A 21688-nucleotide genomic window follows, 5' to 3' on the forward strand; every position below is an offset into this window, starting at 1 on the left:
CCAGGAGAAGCATCTGATAAGTTGTTCTTGCCTTTCTTGAGATCTGGAAGTTGCTGGAAGGAATAAGAACAGTAATCTCTCTTGCTTTACCATATAAGGACAGCCACTCTTGCATTCTTTGGCTCTTGATCGGTCCCTAAAACATGCCTTGTTCTCAGTCTTACTGAAAGGTCAGTCGCATTTCAACCAGGAATATCTGAGAGAATATACTTAAAATGAATGTTTAAAATCCTTTCAAAAATATTAAAAATTTAAAGCCTACCTAAGCACACTGAAGCTCACAGATGCACCTGAAAGAGCTCCCCAAATTGCAGCACATACTGCTAAGTCCCTTTCAGCAAATATTTCCATGGGAATATTTTACCCATAACCCAATCCTACTTAAACTCCCATGTGGCAATGCAGCAGCACTGGTGCGGATTCTACTGCATCCAGTGGGGGACTTTTGGTGCTTGGAGGTCTCCTCAGAGCAAGGGGACTCTTTTGGTTTCCTTCCTTCTTGTAAGGAATTCTGTCTTATTGCATGTTGCACTCCTCCATTCCACCCCACTCGAACTGCCCTTTGCTGTGAAGGTAGACCAGAAGCGATCCCCTTATGTAGTACAGAGGATGTGAGTGTGCCCCAGAGTAAGCCCCAGCAGCTGCTATGGGGCTACTTGGAATTGCACTAGTGATATGGCTGGCACAACTCTGCATTGCTCTGTGCAGGTGGATCAGGCCCAGAAAAGGATTTAGCATTTGGCATGCACTGCTGCTGCCAATCCCACCACCTCCCAAGCCTGATCGGTTGAACCTCCACCTCATCTTCTCCCTGTTCTGCCCACCCCCTGCCTTGTTCTACCCCCTCTGCCAGACTATCTGCTCCAGCAGGCCTCCTGATAAGAGCAGGTGCAGATGGGAGGGCTCTGACCTTCCTGCCAGTAGCTTATGCTGCTGCAAAGTGCTTTATTGTTGCTTTGCAGCGGCCTGTACTGGCAGAACACATGTTCTGCTGGTGAACTTTTTAGAGAGGATTGGGCTGTAAGTACACCATGCAGCACTGGTGTACACAGTGTACACAGTGCACAGTGCACAGTGTGCACTGGTGTACACAGTGTACACAGAATGATCCTACCATCTTTATGAATGATTTTAATGGATTATTATCCAATGCGGTGCACTGCTGCCCAAACCATGGACGGGTGATCAGAAATGCCTTCAGGCTTTGGTGCTTCTCTACCTCTTTCTTTCTGGTGCACCACCCCTCTTTGAGTCTTGGAGATATGATTAGTACTCCACTGATGTTGCGAGCCAACCACAGTAAATTCCAAAGCACAGTTTTAAATCATGAGCTGCAGAAGTGGCTTTGCAACGTGTAAGTTGGGCTTACTACAGCAAGTGAAAATGTCACTGCAGAAGTAGCTGTAATCAAAGCTATCTACTACAGCAGTGCTTCTCAAACTGTGGGTCGGGACCCCATTTCAGGTGGGCCCCCATTCATTTCAATATTTTATTTTTAATATATTAGATTTGATGCTGCCATGGTATGTGACTGCATTTGGGGAAATGTTACAGACCTGTACTTTTAACATGCTACTATGTATATTCTTTTAACAATGATAGTCAATGGGACTTACTCCTGGGTAAGTGTGGGTAGAATTGCAGCCTAGGATTGTTAAAAATTTTCCTGCTTGATTATGTCACTTTTGGTCATGACATCACTTCCGGTGGGTCCTGACAGATTCTCATTCTAAAAAGTGGGTCCCGGTGCTAAACGTGTGAGGACCGCTGTACTACAGAACTGAAAGTGGGGGGAATGTACATGTGAGACAGAGGGGAGGAGGAGATGGATGCATATCATTTGGCAACTGGCAGCTTTTTTATCTGTCCCAGGCCATGAAAATCAGAGGGAGTCAGGAAATAAACATTTTTTCTTCTTTTCAGAGAGAACTGGTGCACACACATTTGTAAATTAGTAATTTGGCATAACTAAAATTCTGTCTAATAAATAATGCTGTAAATAAATTCCATGTAAACAACTCTGCATCTATTGTACATAACAGGAATGTCTCAATGATTAAAATGAATTTGTCCATAATAACCTATGTCTCTAGAACACAGCAATAGGCAGATCACTATCTAGGTTGGAAACAGTTACACAGGGTCGTGCGTCCTATTTTTCCATGCAAGCTCTAAAGATACAATATGGGAATTCAGGCTTGGTAATTACTAATACACCACACAGACACAATCACACCCTCTGTACTGCATAAAGGGATCACTTGTGGTCTGCCTTCATCACAAAGAGCAGTTGGAGTGGGGTGGGGTGGAGAATGCAACATGCAATAAGACAGAATTCCTTACAAGAAGGAAGGAGACCAAAAGAGTTAATGTGCATATATACAAGGACTCTGATTCTTCTGGGGTGATTTAAGTCCCCTCGCATCAATTATTGTCCTTTGTCTCCACAGCCTTATCACCAGCAGCATTACAGGAACTGAATGTAACAATACACAGGCCAAAATAACCTCCTGAACTCAGCTGACATTTCTACACACCCAGCTGGTGCATTCGTCAGGCTCACTTTTAATTAAAAAGAGTCCTGACAACAAAAGCATCCAGGACGTTCTTCGGAACAACGATGCAGCTTTAAAATTTCAGCTGCTCCTCTAGAGAAGTAAAGAAAAGCACAACAACAAAAGTCAGGGTTTATCCATAAACACTCTCCTTCTCTTTCTACCCTCCAAATCTTGACCTATTTATTCATGCCTCCCTGTGTGCATCAATAGGACAATGATTTTGTGCTATCAGAACCAAGATAAATTGACTAACATGTTTCTAAACACAAAGCTTTTTCACTCTCTCGCTCTCTCTCTTTCCAAAGCCCGGTGTGTTTTAGGAAGTGAAAACTGTCAAGAGTGAATCAAGTAAGGCATTGGTCTAAATAAGTCATTGGAATGTGAAGCAATGCTATGCCACCAGGGTATCTAATGCTCCTCATTTCAAGGCACACCCCATACATTTAAAGAAGGCATTTTCTTCTTAAAAGATTCCGCATAGAAAAACACAGCAGTTCCTCATTTCATATTGCTTCAAAAAAAGATCTCTCCCCCCCCATTCCTTTGAATTCTGAACAAGAAACCCTGAAAGTGCCAAGGCAGTCCAAGAGTTGACTTGAAAATTAACAGTTTTTAAAAAAACCCACCCAAAGAAATGTCATTTCTCTTACTTAAGCAGAGTGTCGAAAGGAGGACCTAAACAAGTCTGCAGTCAGCAAGTGATTAAATTTATAAAAAGTTAGGCTGTATCTTCATTGCACACACTGTCAGTAGTATGCATCTGGGGGGAAAAAGCGTATATTTTTAAAACCCTGTGGAAAGAGGGAGAACAGCTGGAGGGAGCCAAAGGAGATCTTGAAGAAAAGCCAGCTATTTTTGACAGCAAGTTCGTTTCTGTGAAACAAAGCCTTGTCTTTCATAAAATGTTTACGACTATGAGGGAAAAAAATATATCCTTGGGCTAAAATGTTTATTGGCACCTAGGAGTCTGAAGAGAGCAAGTGAGGCCTGCGGCTTTTTTTTTTTTTTTTTGGAGGGCACTTTATCATCGGCTGCATTCTCAAAGGGATCTCTGAATGAACAGAGCTGGATTACTCAGCCTTCTAGTCCACGCCCATTCCTCTCCATTTTCCTTGGCAAGACTGAGAGCCAAGCTATTTTTAGTTAGGTGGTTTTCTATTTTTAGGCAACTACCAGTTAGAGACATTTGTTAGGAATTTTTTTTTTTTTAAAGAAGCACAAAAGGGGGAGGGGGAATGCAGCTTCCTTTCTCAAATTGTAAAGCAAAGCTTTTCAACCTGTAACTCTAGGCATTTCAGCTGCTTCCAATCTTGGAAAAATAAAATAAAATTCAAAAGTTCAAGGACTTAAAAATAAACCTAGCCTCTGGCAAATAGACCAAAACACAACAAGCTGTTACTATGTGAAACAGTGACTACAAAAACAAAGAATCTAATCCAATGACTAGATTAGGAGGGAGGGAGAAAAAGACACTCAACAAAACAGTGGAGCTATTAGGTTATAAGAATGTTACACAGACATGTAAGATTTTTCCAGCTTCTCAGCCAAATATCTTTTGCCTGGAGAAGAAGCACTTCTGTGAGGCAGAACAACACTGTGCAATATCAATTCAGTACTTCAGTTTTATATTGAAAGGAGATCATCGTAAATAAATTTTAAAGCAGTCTTTCACATTTGTCTTCCTAGCGTCGACAACTTCCAGGGACTTGGAAGTGGTTAACAAGAGTGGAAAAGTCAGGGAAATTAAAAGGGCCCTGCCAAATAGCGAAATCTTGCTGGAGTAAACTAGCTTCTCTTCCACTCAGTTCAGGGCAGATCTCCCTGTTCTCTCACTTCTGTTCTCACTTTTGTCCTGTCTGCCTATTTGCTTGACAGTAGAGTTAATTTAGGAGTTTCTCCCAGAAAACTGCAAAGTTCTTTGAACAGGTATATAAGCCTAGACCATGAGTACTTACTCCCTGTAGTGATTCATAATAGGTTTACCAGGTCATCTTATTTTCAAAGCAGGCATCACTGCTGAAAAGTGCTTCCATGGTTTATCAGCAAGCTTAAAACGGGATGGTGACAATCTAGAGCAGCAATCAACATTTTTTTTTCTCACAGTACATTGACCTCTATGTTCTTCTCTATAGCCTTCGCCTCTTGTGATGTCACTTCCAGATTCCAAGAGACTTTTCCAGGTTCTGCAACTCTGTTTTTAGGACAACTGTCTGTAATAATGAATTGTCTGTCCCTCTTCCTCCACCGGCAGAGCCAGCAGAGGGACAGACAATTCATTAATACAGACAGTTGCCCTAGAAACAGAGCTGCAGAACCTGGAAAAACTTTTCAGCTATGTTCAACTGCTGTGCTCCATACTACCATGGCACAGCTGCGGATCTTTTGTAGCACACCAATGTGCCATGGCACACCAGCTGAAAATTGCTGGTCTAGAGGAATTTTCACTGAAAATATCTACTAGATCTCAGATTTGTGGGCTTGTGTCACTGAAGTCAACTGGGACTAATACCCAAACATAAACATCTTCACTAGAAAGTAAGACCCCAAGATTTCCATGGAAATGACTTCTAAAGTAAGAGTACCGCTATATATTACACAGGAAATTCATGTTCCCATGTCCAAGATGACATGAATGTGTATGAATGGGGGCAACAGGGAAGACTCAGCAAATGGGCAGAAGGAATGCTTAACCTTCCTGTATTTGCTGATTCTCCCTTGCAAATGTCCACAGTGTTTTCTCATCAACAGCATGTACTTGCAGGTTTGTAGCTTGCTCAGAGAAAATCCAAAAATAAGTTAGGCATGGGATTTTCAGGGGAAAATTGATAGTAGAGAAAGGGTTTTAAGCACTTGTCTCCCACAAGGCAAACATGGAATTGGTACCGCTTCTAACCTTGGTTTGTGAAATTGACATGGTTAGACAGTTATTAACCAGCAGTAATGAGATTTTATCAATCAATATAGCAAAGTACCTTTATTGTATTTATACAAGAATTGTTTCAAGAAGTTGAGTCTAATTAATGTATGATATGGACATTTTTTCTTAACACTCTGATTTTGTTTATGCCAATAAAGGTTTTTCATTTGATTTGAACCTTGTTGTGTTTAGTACAGTGATTTTCAACCACTGTGCCATGGCACACTGATGTGCAGTGAATGGTCTGTAGGTGTGCTTCAGGAGTTTGGGGGAGGGTCATTTATTAATAGGACCACTGATGGATGAAAGGCCCCTACTGGTGATGTGGTGTCAAAAATTGTCAATTGTCAATTTGTCAAAAAATGAATGATATGTCCCAAAAATTTTAGTGCCTTGTCAGTGTGCTATGAGGTGAAAAAGGTTGAAAATGGCTGGATTAGTGTTTGGGAATCAACCTGTTTAGATATAAGAATCTGGAGCCAATTAAGTGAGCAGCATCTGTGGTTGCCTTGCATTAAGACAGACTGTGGATCTATTTAGCTCCATCCAGCTCTACCCACTCTGATATGCAGAGGATCTCCAAGATCTCAGCTAGAGATATTTCTGAACTTTGCTTCCAGATCTTTCAAGCCTGGGGATGCCAGCAAGGGAACTAGGGACCTTCTACATACAAAACAAACATACATACCACTGAGCTGTGGCTCCTCCACCAAAGTTTCTAGAGCAACCCACTCACTGGGTACAGATTTCTGATATGGAACATGATATTGGCATGGGGTGTTTTTATGGTCAAATGAGAGAACTGTAACATGTGAATCAACCTTCAGATTGCAGTTTGGGGTCCTGCCACAACTAGTGGCAAAATCTGACATTTTGCCAGTTCTGTTTAACAGATTTCAATAAATGTATTTTCTCATTTAAGCTGAATGTATACATTAAAGTTCTGTTTTACTCTGCTGGCAAAAATAAACATCACCGCAACCCTTTAATTTAAATTAGCTCTGGGTCTGGTCTAGAACAACATTTCGGGGTTATAGTCTCTCTCTCTCTCTCTCTCTCTCTCTCTCTCTCTCTCACACACACACACACACACACACACACACTCTTGCTTTTTCTGTCTGAAGTTTATAGGAGTAAATTGTTTTTGCAAACAATGATTAAATGCTTAAAAGTTGTACATTTCCCATTTAATTTAAATTAGGTTCTCTTCCCCTCTTATCCCAAGTATCCCAAGTTAACTGTATCCCAATACTTGGGATATAACTTGGGATATAACTGTATCCCAAGTTAACAATACTCACTAGTTGCACATTTAAGAACCGTTTGTGAAAATGGCCTTGGGCTGAGAACCATGTACTCACGAAAGAAAGTTTTTGCCAAATCAAGTGGAGCTCCTCCGGAGGGCGGCTTCAGACATGATGGAGATATTGAAGGAGAAGGAAGCAGAGGTGTTTTGCTGAGCTTCCCCATTACATTTGAAATAGAACTTTTTTTTTGTCTCCTCCTGTGGTAATACATGGAAGTTCATGGGATTGCTTGTGTATCTTATTTCTGGACAGAGATACAACAATTCTATTTTGGATGTGTTGGAGAAGAATGGAAATAGGAAGTATGAAGCACTTGCCCTTCCTGTTCTTCTGCCTCTCTGGCACTTCCAAGACTACTCAGGGTAAGTGAGCAAAGGATCACAATTTGAAATAGTGAGAGATGCTTACTTGCTATGGATATACAGATAAGAATCTTAGAGCCCAATCCTATCCATTCCCCCTTGTGGGTGCAGCCACAACAAAAACAGGCATGCTATATCTAGCGGGGGGGGGGGGAGATTGGGAGGCTTCAGAGGTGACAGGGGTTTAAATCCCCTTATACCTCTGTAAGCCTCCCAACCCACAATGGGTCCTCTTGGGCCTATACCAGCAAATTTGCTGATGCAGGTCCAAGGAGAGAAAGGGAGTGAGGAGGTTGCTGAAAAGGGGGATAGGATCTATTGTGTACCATTCTCCCACAGCTCCCCAACCTCATCATGTCCTCTCCCAGTACCCACAGCTGCCTTACCTGCTCCTGTGGGTGGCTGGCAATATGCTGGCAGACTGGGAGCACTGGTGCATTATGCAACAGTGCTCCTAAAAAGGTCACCAATGGTGCACTCTGTGCATGGTCAACAGTCATTTTGTGACAGCAGAAGTACCTTCTGCTGTTGCAAAGGGCTCCATGCACCAGCCCAATCCTCAATAGGACTGGGTCGTTAATTGATATGAAAAGGCTTTTAGAATCTAATTAACCTCCCAGCTAGTCATTAGCTCTATGACCTTTAGAAATAATTGATAGGTTTCTTCCCTTCAGCTAATGCAGAACCACCTACCAAGTAACGAATCTTGGGGACATAATAGGACCCACTGTGTGCTTAAAAGACTTGATGCAATAATACAGAACAAGTGAATCAGCAAGATAGGATTGTGTTGTTTCTTTCTGACATATCACTTATGTAGCAGGTCACACAAATGCTGTATCTGTTATCTGTGCAGCCTCAACAGCATCTACCCACTAAACATTTTCAACTTTCAGAACACTGAAACCATAATGTAGTTTTAATTTTCAAGACCCTGCATTATCTCATTTAAGAGTTTGCTCAACAGCTCACCTCTGTTGATTACCATATTGCTGGTTATAACTCTTTTGATTTTCAGCAACTTCAGTGTTACAGAATTTATTACCCAGTGCAAAGCACACAGGCTCTGAAGAAATGTCTGTTGTAAACTGACACTGGTTTCATATTCCTGGTAGAAAATATGGGTCACTCTCCACTGCCAAAGGTTTTCTCAACAAACTTGCTTTCTTTATATGTGTCACATGCACAAAAAATTTCTCACAGTAACTATAGTGCTGCTGTGTCACACTAGTGATGCAGTTCACTTCGGTTGGGAGAATACACATAGAGAAGCACTTTTGTGAGCAGCAGCTACAACTGCTGTACTATGACAGATGAAAAAGTGATATACCACATTTAGGCTTCAGTAGGAGTGTGTGTACACTACCAATGCCCCAGATCACCAATGATAATTTATAATTATATAATGATAATTTATTATTGGTGAATATCTTACTATTATCTCAGGAGTGAAATTAGAACTGATTTAGTTCCTGGAAGTTTATATATGATCAATTAAAAAAAAAAAAAACTACTATCACATGCTGCTATTCACATGTGACTGATGGTATTTTTGTCATGTTTATGGGATGACAGACATTGTCTTTTATCCCTACACCTCAACATTATATAATAATGATTATTTTTAAAGCATCACCAACATACATGCTGCTTTACACAGACTGAGAAAATTATCAATCTCAGAATGAAAGCCTCTAGGGGCTTAAAATTCAGATATCAACACAAGAACAACATGAGAAGGGAGGGAAATTGAGGTGGGGAAGCAGAGAAAATTCATATAAACTTATATAAACTCATCTTCATACATCTAAATTGGTAGTTTTCAAACTATATTCTGGGAACTCTGTGGTCCCTTGGAAACTCATTGATGGTTTCTCAGTGAGAAGATAAATAATGGTGGCCAAGTTTAGCTGAAAGACAGTTTACCCACACTACCACTCTTTCCTTCCTACAGTCATAGGGGAGATCTGGTTGTGTTGTAGGTGGGGCACTCTTGGTTCTTACAGGCCTTTGGGGAAGCAAAGTGAGTGTGCACTTGAAGAACTCCCAAGAATCTATACAAGGTGGGCAGGTTCTTAACAATCACATTGAGCTTCTTCAGCGAATAAATAAATATGGAAACTGCAGGGCTGGCCCGCCTGGTGCCTGAGGCAGCATATTGAATACAGTCATCATACACAATGGCTTTTGCCCTTCCTACTCTCCAATGTTCTAGCTCAGCCCTTGCCAACCCTCCATATTTCCTCTTCTTTTCAAAATCTAGGAAGGAGGAGAAGCAGCAGAGGCCATTATGTGGACAGAGAGGGTGCCCCCCCTCAAATCTGTTGTCTGAGGCGACTGCTTTAGTTGGCCTTATGGATGGGACAGCCCTGGGTAAGGGCCTAAAGATACAAAGTCTGAAAACTAATTCTCTAAATCCAAAGGATATATGGCATGTGGGATATCTCCATAATGCTTACAAACTCAGACTCTTTCTAACATGAACAATAAACACCCAGGTTCTAAGCCAGTCATTTTCCACTACTGTGCCATGGCACATTGGTCTGCCGTGAATGGTCTACAGGTGTGCCACAGGAGTTTGGGGGAGGGTAATTTATTAGTAGGGCCATTGGGGGATGTGAGCCCCCCACCAACAGCATGGTGTGCCTTGTTCACATGTCAAAAAACTGATGGTGCGCCTTGACAATTTTAGTTCCTTGTCAGTGTGCTTGTGAGATGAAAAAGGTTGAAAATCACTGGTCTAAGCATAAGTACTTGAGAGATAGTTCCACTCCTTTTAACAGAATTTACTTCCAAGCAAGCAAGTGCTAAGGCTCACAGTTTTCAAAACTGCTATGACTTGCTCTTCCCTCTCATCAGCTTTGCCTGGCAAGTGAACACAGTCCAGCCGAGTGAACACTGAACTGCCGAACAACTCTCCTAGCAGCAAATTATCAGACAGTTATCAATGTTACTGAAAGAATACATACATTTTCCTAGCAATTCAAAGCATGCTGAGCATCCAAAGTGCTCCACATACTTTATCTCAATAATTCTTAGATTGATTTTGCAAGGCAGAGCAGTAATGTAATCCCTGTATTGCAGGGTGAGAGGTGAGAAAATAGCTTACCAAAGACCACCCAATGAGTAGATGGCTGAGATTAATCTGAACCTAGGACTCGCTGGCTCAGACTTCACATATTCTTAGCCACATCTGCTCTCAGCTCAACAGAACTGAGGTAAAGAAAACTTGTCTCTGCAGAAAAAAACTGAATGAAGAGACATGGGGGGGAATGGCTAGAGCACATATTGTGGGGAATATGGGAAGCCACCATGTTGCCTCCCACCTCCTGGTATGCATGAAATCTACCTAGGGCAGGGGTCGGCAACCTTAAACACTCAAAGAGCCATTTGGACCCATTTTCCAGAGAAAAGAAAACCTCGGGAGCCACAAAACCCTCTTGACATCTAAAATGAAGATCACTGCATATATAGTTTTTTTTACCTTTATGCTATGTATAAAAAAACTATAGTGTGTTAAAATCAATGGGATTTCGTTTGACTCCAAAGTGGAGTCAGGGGAGGGGAAAACAAACCGTCAGATGCTGCTTTGCGCTGAATCAAAGCAATGGGAAGACTTATGCAGGCTTACTCAGAAGTAAGTGCCTCTCTGATTTCCATGGGGCTTCCTCCTTAGTCAGTGTGTGTAGTATTAGGATCGCATCCTCCACCCTCAGACCTCTTTTGGAAAGTCTGCCCTGTCGGTTTCAGAGGGACTGACTTCCATGCTCAGGCGCATTTCTCAGGAGAGAAATCGCACGAAGGCCAGAGGGGCTGATTCTGGAGTCGGCTCCCAATCCTAAGCATGCCTACTCAGAAGTAAGTCGCATTCAGTTCAATGGGGTTTACTCCCAGGAAAGTGTGCACTCCCTGCAGGCGCACTCCAGGGAGCTCCAGGGTTGGTCACCCCATCTCTTCTGCAGTGGGGGGGGGCAACATTAAGGCAAAGGGCATCACGAAGCCTGCCAGACTCAGAGGGATGGAGCCGAAGGATCCCCCTGCCTGCTCTGTGCGGGGGGAGGGGGGACGGCAACAGGGTCAGAAGAGCCCAGCCTGGGCGCAGGGGAGGCGCACGCGCACCTGGGGCTGAGCACTCCAAGTTGCGGGGAGGGGTCGGAGGAGGCTTCGGACCGCAGCTTATCTGCCTCGGAAATGCCTTTGTATTTTTACATTGTAATTAGTTTAGCAAAGGGGGTGACAGAGAGGCGCTCTGTCACCCCCTTTGCCACTTTCACCCACTTTCACCCGCCCTTCCCAACTGAGCCCATGCCCTCTGCTCTCCCTGCCCATGAGGATGCCCTGCTCATGCCCTGCTCTCCATGCCCATGAACTCTCCCTGCCCTGAGGGAGAACATGCCCTGCTCTGAGCATGCCCTGCTCTCCATGCCCATGACCTCTCCCTGCCTAGCCACAGGGGTCCCTGCAAAGCAACCCCCCGTGCCTGCCACAAGCGGCCCTGTCCCGTGGTTCAGCCCCCTGCCCGCTGGAGGGAGAAGGAAGGAAGGGCGCAGGGAAGAGGTGCCCGGCTGCCCCCCCCGCGCCTGCTTGCAGTGGGGCACCTGCGGGTGCCTGCTCGCAGTGGGCGCGGAGAGCAGGTGCGGGAGAGCGCTGCTGCCCCTGCCTGCCAAAGGAGCTGCTGTGGGCGAGGGTGTTACCCTGGCCCTGCACTCACCAGCAGCCAGCACCCGCAGCACATCGCGCTGGAGAGGCGCCCTCGGGGCTGGGCTGGCTGGGTGGTGGCCGCGGGGGAAGGCGCCCCGCTTCCAGCCCCCACTTGGGAGCCACAGCAGACCGCTGAAGGAGCCGCATGCGGCTCTAAAAACACAGGTTGCTGACCCCAGACCTAGGGCTTTCATATCTTTCACATGCCATTCTTAGGTTTGTCAGCTCACTGGGTTTGATCTGAAGTTTCTGTGCTTCAGTTCCGTGCTTTGAGAACAGCAAAAAATTTCACAAAGCCATTTACATAGCAAAAGAAATGAGAAAACGGTTCTCTGCCCCAAACAGGGCACAATCTACAAAGAAAAATAAAACATGCCAGCAACAGCCATTGGGGGGGGGGTGAACAAGGATGATTGATTTACCTCTGTTACAGCCACTCCTTTGAAACTTGCCTGTTTGCCCAGTTAGCAGGCAAAAGCCAGTGCTATTTTCAGGCCCCATTCAAACATGTATCTGTATAGGGAGAGCAAGATTATGCCCGCCATCAGCCCCAACCTATTGCTCTATCTTCAGTAGCCCTACCTGGAGGACACTGCTGTTGCAAAGTTCTGCCCTATCACCACACAGCTGTACTTGATCCTCCACCATCTTGCCAATGGCTGGTCTGCATGGCACCACTGTGCAGCCTCCCAACCTTTGCACAGGCAGTCATGCTCCACAGACTGTCAGAGAGGCAGCAGTGATGGTGAACTGCAGGATACACTGGTGGACATCACCATCTGCCAGCATATTCCACAGATAGGACTGAGTCATTAGTGAAGTCAGGATTTAAATCATGGTGATATTAGGCAAGGTACGTAGAATGAGCTGTATGCATACTTCACAATGGGAAGGAAAAAAAATTTAGAAGAAGCTTTGACCAGTTGATATCCAATCTGTATTTCGAAAATATATCCAGTACAGTCAGTTGTGGGTATAGTCACCAGATATTTTAAAGGGAAAGCTGAAATTAAGGAAAGAATTGTTGGGAGGCAGGACCCAGAAAACACGGCAGATGGAAGAAAACTGAAAAGTTGGAATGAAGGAGGGAATTGGAACTAGAACTAGCAGTTCACAAAATACACGGAAAGGAGTGGGTTAGAGAGGACAGGAAAGAGTGAACCATTGTGTGAATGGTAGTCAGATAAAAGACTGATGGACTGATGCTAACAAAAAGGGTGAGCAATGGTCTGCAAGGCAGAGAGAAGCATGATTTATGTGAGGACAGACAGAATGGGAAATAGAGAATGGAAATGCAGAATCTAGAAGACTGATGTACAGGGGCTGTACAAGTCTTTGGGGAACAAGGGAAGGGAATTGAGGAGGCGGGCATAATTAGGGAAGAAAACATCAGTAAGATGTTAAAATGCAACAATGGAGCTTAAGCTTTAAAACGTATTAAAAGTACAGTCAATGCAAATGAGCAGTAAAAAAAGGTGGTAGAGTAGAGCCTGTAAGTCACACAGGCTACAACCTTATACACTCATAACTGGCAGCAAGCCCCACTGAATACAGTGGGATTGACTTTTAAGGATTGCACTGACAACATTGTCCAGGATTCATTAAAAAGCCTACATAGTTCACATCAGATAGTAAGCCTTTACAGACCCTGAATGAATTCATTTAGTAGGTACAACTTCAAAAGCTGCCCAATGCCTTTATATTTTTGTCTAGTTACAGCAATCCCAAACGGTCCCAAATGTATATTTTCATCTGCTGTTAAGTGAGAGGAATGTTTCTGTATTAACATTTCTAATAATAAGTATTTTTATATAAAAGGTAAAAAGGTTAATGTGCAATGATGATTTGTTTTCCATTTCTCATGTCTAATACGTGAATGAGACACGTATTCTGTCTTACCTGTACAGAACTAAGACAGCCTAGTTAGACAAGCAAAGAAAGTCAAGATAAATCTTGCTACAAGAATTAAAAAAAAATAAAGAAATAAACAAAGTCACATTTTTAAAAAAATTCTTCTCTACCAGGGACATTTGGTGTGGGGGCAGCAGGTAAGGCAGAACCACCTCACTAGATTCCTCTGAAATGTGTCAAAGCTGAGAATGCAGAAATGCTCACAAAATAAGCATTACAGCCGCTGTTCAGTGCATGGGTTGTGAATGTTTATGCACTCATAGCTTTGGTGGTGGCACTTTTCAGAGGACTTTGTGGTGTGCCCCCACACTGTACATCCCCACAACACACATCCGTGTTCTCTACTACTTAAAACAGTACTGTGTGCAGTTAATTCTAGCAGAGTCCCTTTAATTTTCAACCAGTGTGCCACAAATTGTCTGCAGGTGTGCAGACAGTCTAACCTCCATTATAGCCCAGATTCCTGCACGTATATGCCAATTAATTTCATCTGAACTGAGCAAACAATGGTTTCCATTAAAACACACACACAAGCCCTCCCTCACTTTTTGGCATAAAAAGGGGGCTTGAGCAAGTGCACTCTTTAGCAGAGATTGTTTCATTTCTGATCCATCAGTTGTTTCAAAGAACGATGTTACAGGGAAGCAATAACTGACAGCATGCAGCAGGAGCATATCATTCATATTGGGATTAATTTAGTTACCAAGGTAGCTAATGGGTAGCAACCACACCTTGCAAGCATTATTTTAATCATTCCTCCTCTAGACCAGGGGTCTCCAAACTTTTTGACCAGAGGGCCGCATCAAATGTCTGGCATGGTTCTGAGGGCCGAAAAAACATTTAAATATAAAATTTATATAAATAAATTAGAGATGGAACTTAGATGAGTGAATAAATGAATGAATGGGCTCATTCATTCAACCTCTCTGGCCCCTAGAACACTCTCCAGATGCAACCAGAGCATAGTTCCAGTCATGTTCAGTAAAGTGGGCCAGGGGCTTTCAGAGGACAAGAGGCTGGCCACAGGCCAGATAGAGACTTGGTTTGGAGACCCCTGCTCTAGGCATTGAGCATTTGGAAGACTATATAGAAATATTTTAATATCAAGATGTTAAGAAAATGCTGATGGCAGTTTTATACAATATTTTTAAATTATTTTGTGCATGAAACAAAGTCTGTGTTCACTGAACCACCAGAAAGCAATGGTGTCACTGTCTCAGTCACCCATGTGACAAGCTCAGAATGTTTCAGATTTTGAAGCATTTGGGATTTCAGACTTTTAGATAAGGGGTGCTCAAGCTGTAGTGAGCTGTTTCACTCTGCACTGCAGCAGATATGCCTTGGAAAGTCTGTAGACTTGTTTGGAGGACACTCATCCTGTCCAGCCAAGCCAAAGTAAGCATAGGTGTGCATGCTCACAATGTGAGTATATTCTGGCCCTCTTTCATCACAGGCACAGGTGTATGTGTGCCCACCCCTCTACACACACTACCAAGAAGTAAGGGGAAAGTTGGCACAGGTGTGCACTGTGAGCAAACACATTCATAATCGCCTGGGGCAGCTCAGACAGGGTAAGTATCATCTACGTTGGTCCACAATCAACATAAACTTTGATTTTAAAAAGGTGCCGATGGGTGACAGAATGAGTGGTAAAACTTTTGTCTGCATGGGCTCACAGAGTCATTGAAACAATCAGTGAACCTATTGATAATTACTATCAGATTAGTGAGCCACATTCTGAAAGTACAAAAACCTGCAGTATGAAAAGGTAAACAGATTCTTGGGACCATTATGTCAAACAATGCCAGATGTCTTAAAAGAATATGATTTTAATGGGTAGGGTTTTCTTTCTAGTGTTTAACTGATGCATTTAAATGTTTCAGAGATGGAAATTCTTTATTCTACAACAACACATGTACTCAAGCTACTTGCTGTGTGCAAAGCTGCCTGCCTCTTCAGCTTTTGTTTTTTTGCTTCATTGTACTGGCAACAGCAATGCTAATTATCAAGTAAAACAATATAATTACGCTGAAGATATTTTTTTTGGCTAATGTAAAGATTTTCCCCCCTCAAACACCCACACAGTGCAGAACTATTTCCTCTGACCCTGAAACAGTGCTGAATCCAGAGTGACCTCTGCACTCCATACTTTGGTCTGAATATAGAAAATCACATCCTTTCAAGTTACTAAGCTATTTTAACAGCTAGTGAGCCATATGGGAAGAAACAATATGCGAGGCACTTTGTCTCTCTTTTGTGTGATTATCGCTTAACAATTTAAATATTCTGAAACGGCTGCCAATGTGTGACTATGGCTATTGCTTTCTTGGAAGAAAGAGTCTGAAACTTTTGTTAATGCAAATGTGTACAAAGCCACAACTGCATACACAAAATTCCCTACAGCATACATTATCACAAAACATACTTTACTGGAAACTTTTTGGGGGGGGGTATGCATATGGGGTTCTCTCTCTAAAATCTGCAAATATTCTGGTCCTTTCCACATGTATCAAAATATTCATTAGAAATCAAATGCCTGGGATCATTCATTCAAGAAGAGAGCAGTGGCATCATTAGGGTGGTGCAGGGGGTGCGGGTCGTACCGGGTGACGCACAGGGGGGGTGATGCGCACTGGGGGAATGATGCGCTAAAATTGCGGTTTGAGGAGCAGCCCATCATGCCATACACCACTGAATGCAGAATTTCCAGCAGAATGCAATGCAAAAAGCCAGAGTGAAATAGCTCCTTTCCTTCAAAAGTTATGGCAAAAAAAATCAGAAACAAAAAATGCATGGAGCCCTATGGAAAGTGAAACTGAGTCATATTGCGCGTTTACTCGCAAGTAGGCATACTTGCCTTAGTGCATTGGAAAGGGCAGGCTAGGAGGAATCTAAGGACACCCAGAATGGTCCTGATCCAATGAATGCAGCCCCTCAAAAACACCCGAGAAGCAGGTCCCTCCCTCCCAGCAGTGAATGTATTGAGCCCTATGGACAGCGAAACAGCCTTACTGTCGCATTTACTCGCAAGTAGGCAGGTGTGCCTTGGCTTTTGATCAGGTCAAGCAAAGGGGAATGTGAGGACACCAGAATGGTCCTGATCTGACAGAACTGGAGCTCAACTGATGCTCCAGAAGGCAGCCTCCCCCCCCCCCCCCGAAAAAAGGGCAAAAAAAGAGGCTTCAACTGGTAAGGGGAACATTTTCTATTTTAAACTTGTATAAGGTGGGTCTTTATCTTGATATGCTTGAAACAGAAGAACTTTAAACTGGGCACTGGGGAGGGCTGGAAATCTCACTGATTCTTTTTTGGGGGGTGCTATTGCAGGCAGACTACAGAGAAAATTCACTTGGTAGAACAGGACTGGTTCCCCCTTCTTTAATTATTTCTTTTATTTTAATTTAATTATTTATATTTATTTTAATTTGCTTGATGATGTCACTTCTGATGGGTCCTGGACAGATTGTCATTCTAAAAAGTGGGTCCTGGTGCTGAAAGTTTGAGAACTGCTGCAATAAGGCGTTAGTAAGTTGACACGGGGTGTGTGTGTGTGTGTGTGTGTGTGTGTGTGTGTGAGACTCTACAAGTTTTCGAAATCACTAAAATCAGAGTTTGGAGCAATAATAATTCCATCATATTATATATCAATCAATGCGTAATTTCATGCAGAATGCAATGAAACAAACCACATTTAAATATCTGTGTTCTATCAAAAGGTACAGCCAAAAAACCAGTGGGGGCGGCGTGATGGTACATCACCACGCCCACCACCTGGGGTGTTGCCCCGCCCACTGCATGGGGTGATGCGCAGGCCTCCCGCACCAGGTGACGCGAATCCTAGTGACTCCACTGGAGGAGAGTCTGGGGGGAGGAGGAAATAAAGGCATTAATGATACATTGTAAGATGTTAACATCCTGACAGACCGAAGAGAGAAGTATGTTCAGTCTTGCCCCCCTCATTAGTCCCCTAATGGGGATAGGGGTAGACTGTGCCTGCAGTAGATAGCAAAATCTAACAGTGCCACAATGCACAGACATGAATACCTTGCTATTAATGAATACCTGGATGCCTGATGCTACACAGAGGCATGTATCAGAAACAAACAGGATCAGCAGAATTCCAAATAAAACAGAAGAGGAGGAGCATGATATAACAGCCATATCAACACTGAATAGATAGGCCAAGGGAAAATAAAAGCTTTCAGGGGAAAAAAAAAACAGTTCCTTAAAAGAATACAGGAGGAGGAGAATACAGGGCAGGAGGTCTGGTCTAGAGGGTTGAGCCTCCATTTGCCTGAAGACAACATCCGCAGGTCGCCAGTTCGAGGCCACTGGCACCGTGCGACCTTGAAGCAGCTGACAAGCTGAGCCGAGCTATTCCATCTGCTCTGAGCGTGGGAGGATGGAGGCCAGAATGTACGACCAGATCAAGAAAGAAACACCTGAATGTTGTGGTTTCTTGAAAGATAGAAACCTTCTTTCAAATTGTAAAAATCCCTACGGGGATTTAAATTTGCCTGCCTATGTAAACCGCCTTGAATAAAGTCTAAGGAGAAATCTGAGGACCAAGAAAGGCGGTATAGAAATACCTGTATTATTATTATACTTTTAATTGACAATGGAAAAAAAAATTGCTTCACGAGATGCTCCTGGGTGATGAAGATTGGAATATAATATATTCAGAATTGCTACTCTATAGTTATTTTCATATGTTCCCTCCATGCAATACTGAATGTGTGGAGGGGGAATTGTCCCATCCTCCCACTTCCATATGTTGAGCAGAAGTGTTAGAGGGATTTAGCAAAAGTATTAGGGAGGTTTCAGGATGCATATATGTGCAAGGTGCCTCTATGAAACAGGAACACTTATTGTACTGGGCTTCCAGTAGAAGAAGCCTACATTCGTGCCGGGTACATAGGCACAGCGATCCCTTTCATGCATCATCAGTCAAATCACCTTAGCCAGCCTTAAAGTCCTTCAACAAATTCCTGCTTCCATGTTCAAGCATGATCCTGCTTCCCTCCATGCATTCAGGATACACATGAGGAAAACATTCTAAAATAGCTCTCATGAATTGAGGGCTTTATTTTGTTTTTGGCATCTTATAATGTCAAGGCTCTTCCGCTTTGAAACCTAAATATATATCTAAGGCCCAAATCCTAACCGACTTTCCAGCACTGGCATAGTGGTGCCAATAGGACGTATGCTGCATCCCGCAGCTGGGCGGCACTCACGGAGGCCTCCTCAAAGTAAGGGAATGCTTGTTCCCTTACCTCAGAGCTGCATTGCCCTTATGTCGGTGCTGGAAAGTGAGTTAGGATTGTTCCCTAAGTTGATAGTGCTAGTCAACAAAAAAATATCACAAAAGAATAGGATGTCGTGGAAGCATTAAAAAAAAATGCAGAAGGGATGGCAAGTTTATGTGAAAGAGTACCACAATAAAGTCTACAGAGAAATACTGAATGGGTAGGAAGGACCACTGGATACAAGAGCTGTGTTGTAAGTCAGAACACATTGCCATCATTTTACTAATTTTCCCAGGACACCAAAGTGTATAAGTAATGGCAAGGGATCCTGTAATAGAATCTTCTTTCATTTGTCAGCCACAAGAGAGAGAAATGTTTAAGATTACTTGGATCTCAAGATTGAGGTGAAATGCCTTGCTGTAAACTAAAAAAAAAAAGTTTTCAAGGATCAGCGTGAGGTTCTGGCAACAGGAAATTAAGCATATCCTACTTGCTCTAGAAGGTGTCAAGAAAATCAAAACCAAACTCACTACAGAAGAAATTGTTCAACCACTATTTGACACTCTCTTACTGAACTCTTGCTGGAATCAGAAAGTGGTTTGCAGACTGGAGTATTGGGTTGCATTTGTACTTGGCTATTTGGAAGACTTGGATGCATGCGCCAAACTCCTCACTCAAACCATATGGCACCCATGTGCACCCTGCCTCAGGACCTGAATTCACCTGATAGCATGACAAAGGAACTAGAGTGTCAGTATGGGTAGCACAGTGCTCATAGGGAAGGTATACACATCCTTCCCTTCCCCTCCCCCTGCCCCATATAACCTGATTTTTTTGAGGGATTGCTTTGTGCATTTCTAGTTTTGCATTAAGCACAGAACGAGGAGTGCAGGAAGCTATCAGCAGACAGGCACTTAACTTCTGGCTCCACTGAAATCAGCAGCAAAACTCCCTGAGATCGTTATACTGAAGTAAGAATTTGTCGAAGGACTTTAAGTCTGGCTAAAGTGACTCAATTATTTGTTTGCATCTCCGCTTAAGACACTGTCACAGGACTACAGAGTAAATCAATGGCTGCAAAAAAGAAAAAAATGTAAAGCATTTGGGAATTAATGTTCTTCTGTTCCCTACAAAGCAGCAAGACGCAGACTTCAAAATATACACCAAGGTACATGTATGAGCTAAATGCACAAAAGGCTTGAGATGGCTTGACCCTCAAAAGATGATTAACTTGCAATCATAATGCAAATTAGTATGGATGGCAAAAAGGATGCCTTTATATTTGACTCAAAGGGTGTAGGTCACTGAAGTTTTATTGTCATGCCTGACGGTGAGGAAGTATGTATTTGACAGCAGCAAATTCTTCACGAATGTTAAATAGAAGCAACATTAAATCATGAGAGCACACTCAAGGAGAGTAGTATGTTGTCCTGAATTCAATAATTTCTGAGCTGTAGAGAAAGTGAGTAAAAATTTCACTTGAATTTTTTTATCTCCTAATTGCCATGTTGGAAAATAAAGTCCACTTACACACTTGGCATCATGAAGGTGCAGAAAGATACAGGGAGAGTCATATTCTTACCTCAACAATATCAGAATTCGTTCGACTCTCATGTGGCTCGTTGTACTCCGTATACTTCAGCAATACCTTGTCCATATCAGTACTGGCATACTGGAACAGTTTGTTGGTGCTGTTGAAGATGATGAGAGCTATCTCACAGTCACACAGGACACTCAACTCATAAGCCTTCTTCATTAACCCAAATTTCCTCTTTGTAAAAGTCACCTAAAAAAATAATAAGAAAGGCAGAAGTGAGGTCTATCCCTTTTATAGATCCACTGCTTTTTGTGAAACGTTCTTTGTAATACCTACAGTCGGAGCTTTAACAAGTTCAGGAGGGAAGTGAACCAGCCAGCTTAAACAACGTTTTCCACAGAGAATACAAATATATTCCAGGGCCAAATAACCAAAGAATGAAATATACACAATACTTAATGTGCAGAAGGAAAAAAAGAAAGAAGGATAGATAGGTGAGAAGGTTGTTTATTCATACAGACTATGTTTCCAGTCTTATAAAAGGTGCAAAAATAATGCAGGTTTAACTTAGTTTAATACCATCTCCAAGTATTTCAATACTTTTTCCAGGATCGTATATTTTTGCTTCAGATGTACAACTTTGGACCACAGTCTTAGCAATATTTTTTGTTTATTGGGTTCCCATAAGTGTGTACATATCCCTTTGCACAGGAAGATGCCCCTGCCACTAAAATGACCCCTTGGCTTTGCAAAATAGCCAGAGATACTAACATAAGAACATAAGAAGAGCCCTGCTGGATCAGGCCAAGAGCCCATCTAGTCCAGCTTCCTGTATCTCACAGTGGCCCAGCAAATGCCCCAGGGAGCACACAAGACAACAGACACAACCTGCATCCTAGTGCCCTCCCCCGCATTTGGCAATCTGAGGCAGTCTACCTCTACCTTGCACATACCTACCATGACTTGTAACCCGTAATGAACTTTTCCTCCAGAAATTTGTCCAATCGCCTCTTAAAGGCATCCAGGCAAGATGCCATCACTACATCCTGTGGCAAGGAGTTCCACAAACTAATCATATGCTGGGTAAAGAAATACTTTTTTCTGTCTGTCCTAACTCTCCCAACACTCAACTTTCATGGATGTCCCCTG

At 42.9% G+C, this 21688-nt stretch overlaps 1 protein-coding gene across 8 annotated transcripts in view; it reads right to left on the minus strand.

The window, feature by feature from the left end:
• The window catches only part of MEF2C (myocyte enhancer factor 2C), a 175464-nt gene that overhangs the window by 69861 nt on the left and 83915 nt on the right, over window positions 1-21688 (minus strand). For all 8 annotated transcript variants that reach the window (XM_066618483.1, XM_066618488.1, XM_066618486.1 and 5 more), the window contains exon 3: window positions 20585-20788. In XM_066618483.1, the coding sequence (XP_066474580.1) occupies window positions 20585-20788 (204 nt within the window). The remainder of the gene's footprint in view (window positions 1-20584; window positions 20789-21688) is intronic.

The sequence above is a fragment of the Tiliqua scincoides genome, chromosome 2, assembly GCF_035046505.1.
Source record: "Tiliqua scincoides isolate rTilSci1 chromosome 2, rTilSci1.hap2, whole genome shotgun sequence".
Lineage (NCBI taxonomy): Eukaryota > Metazoa > Chordata > Lepidosauria > Squamata > Scincidae > Tiliqua > Tiliqua scincoides.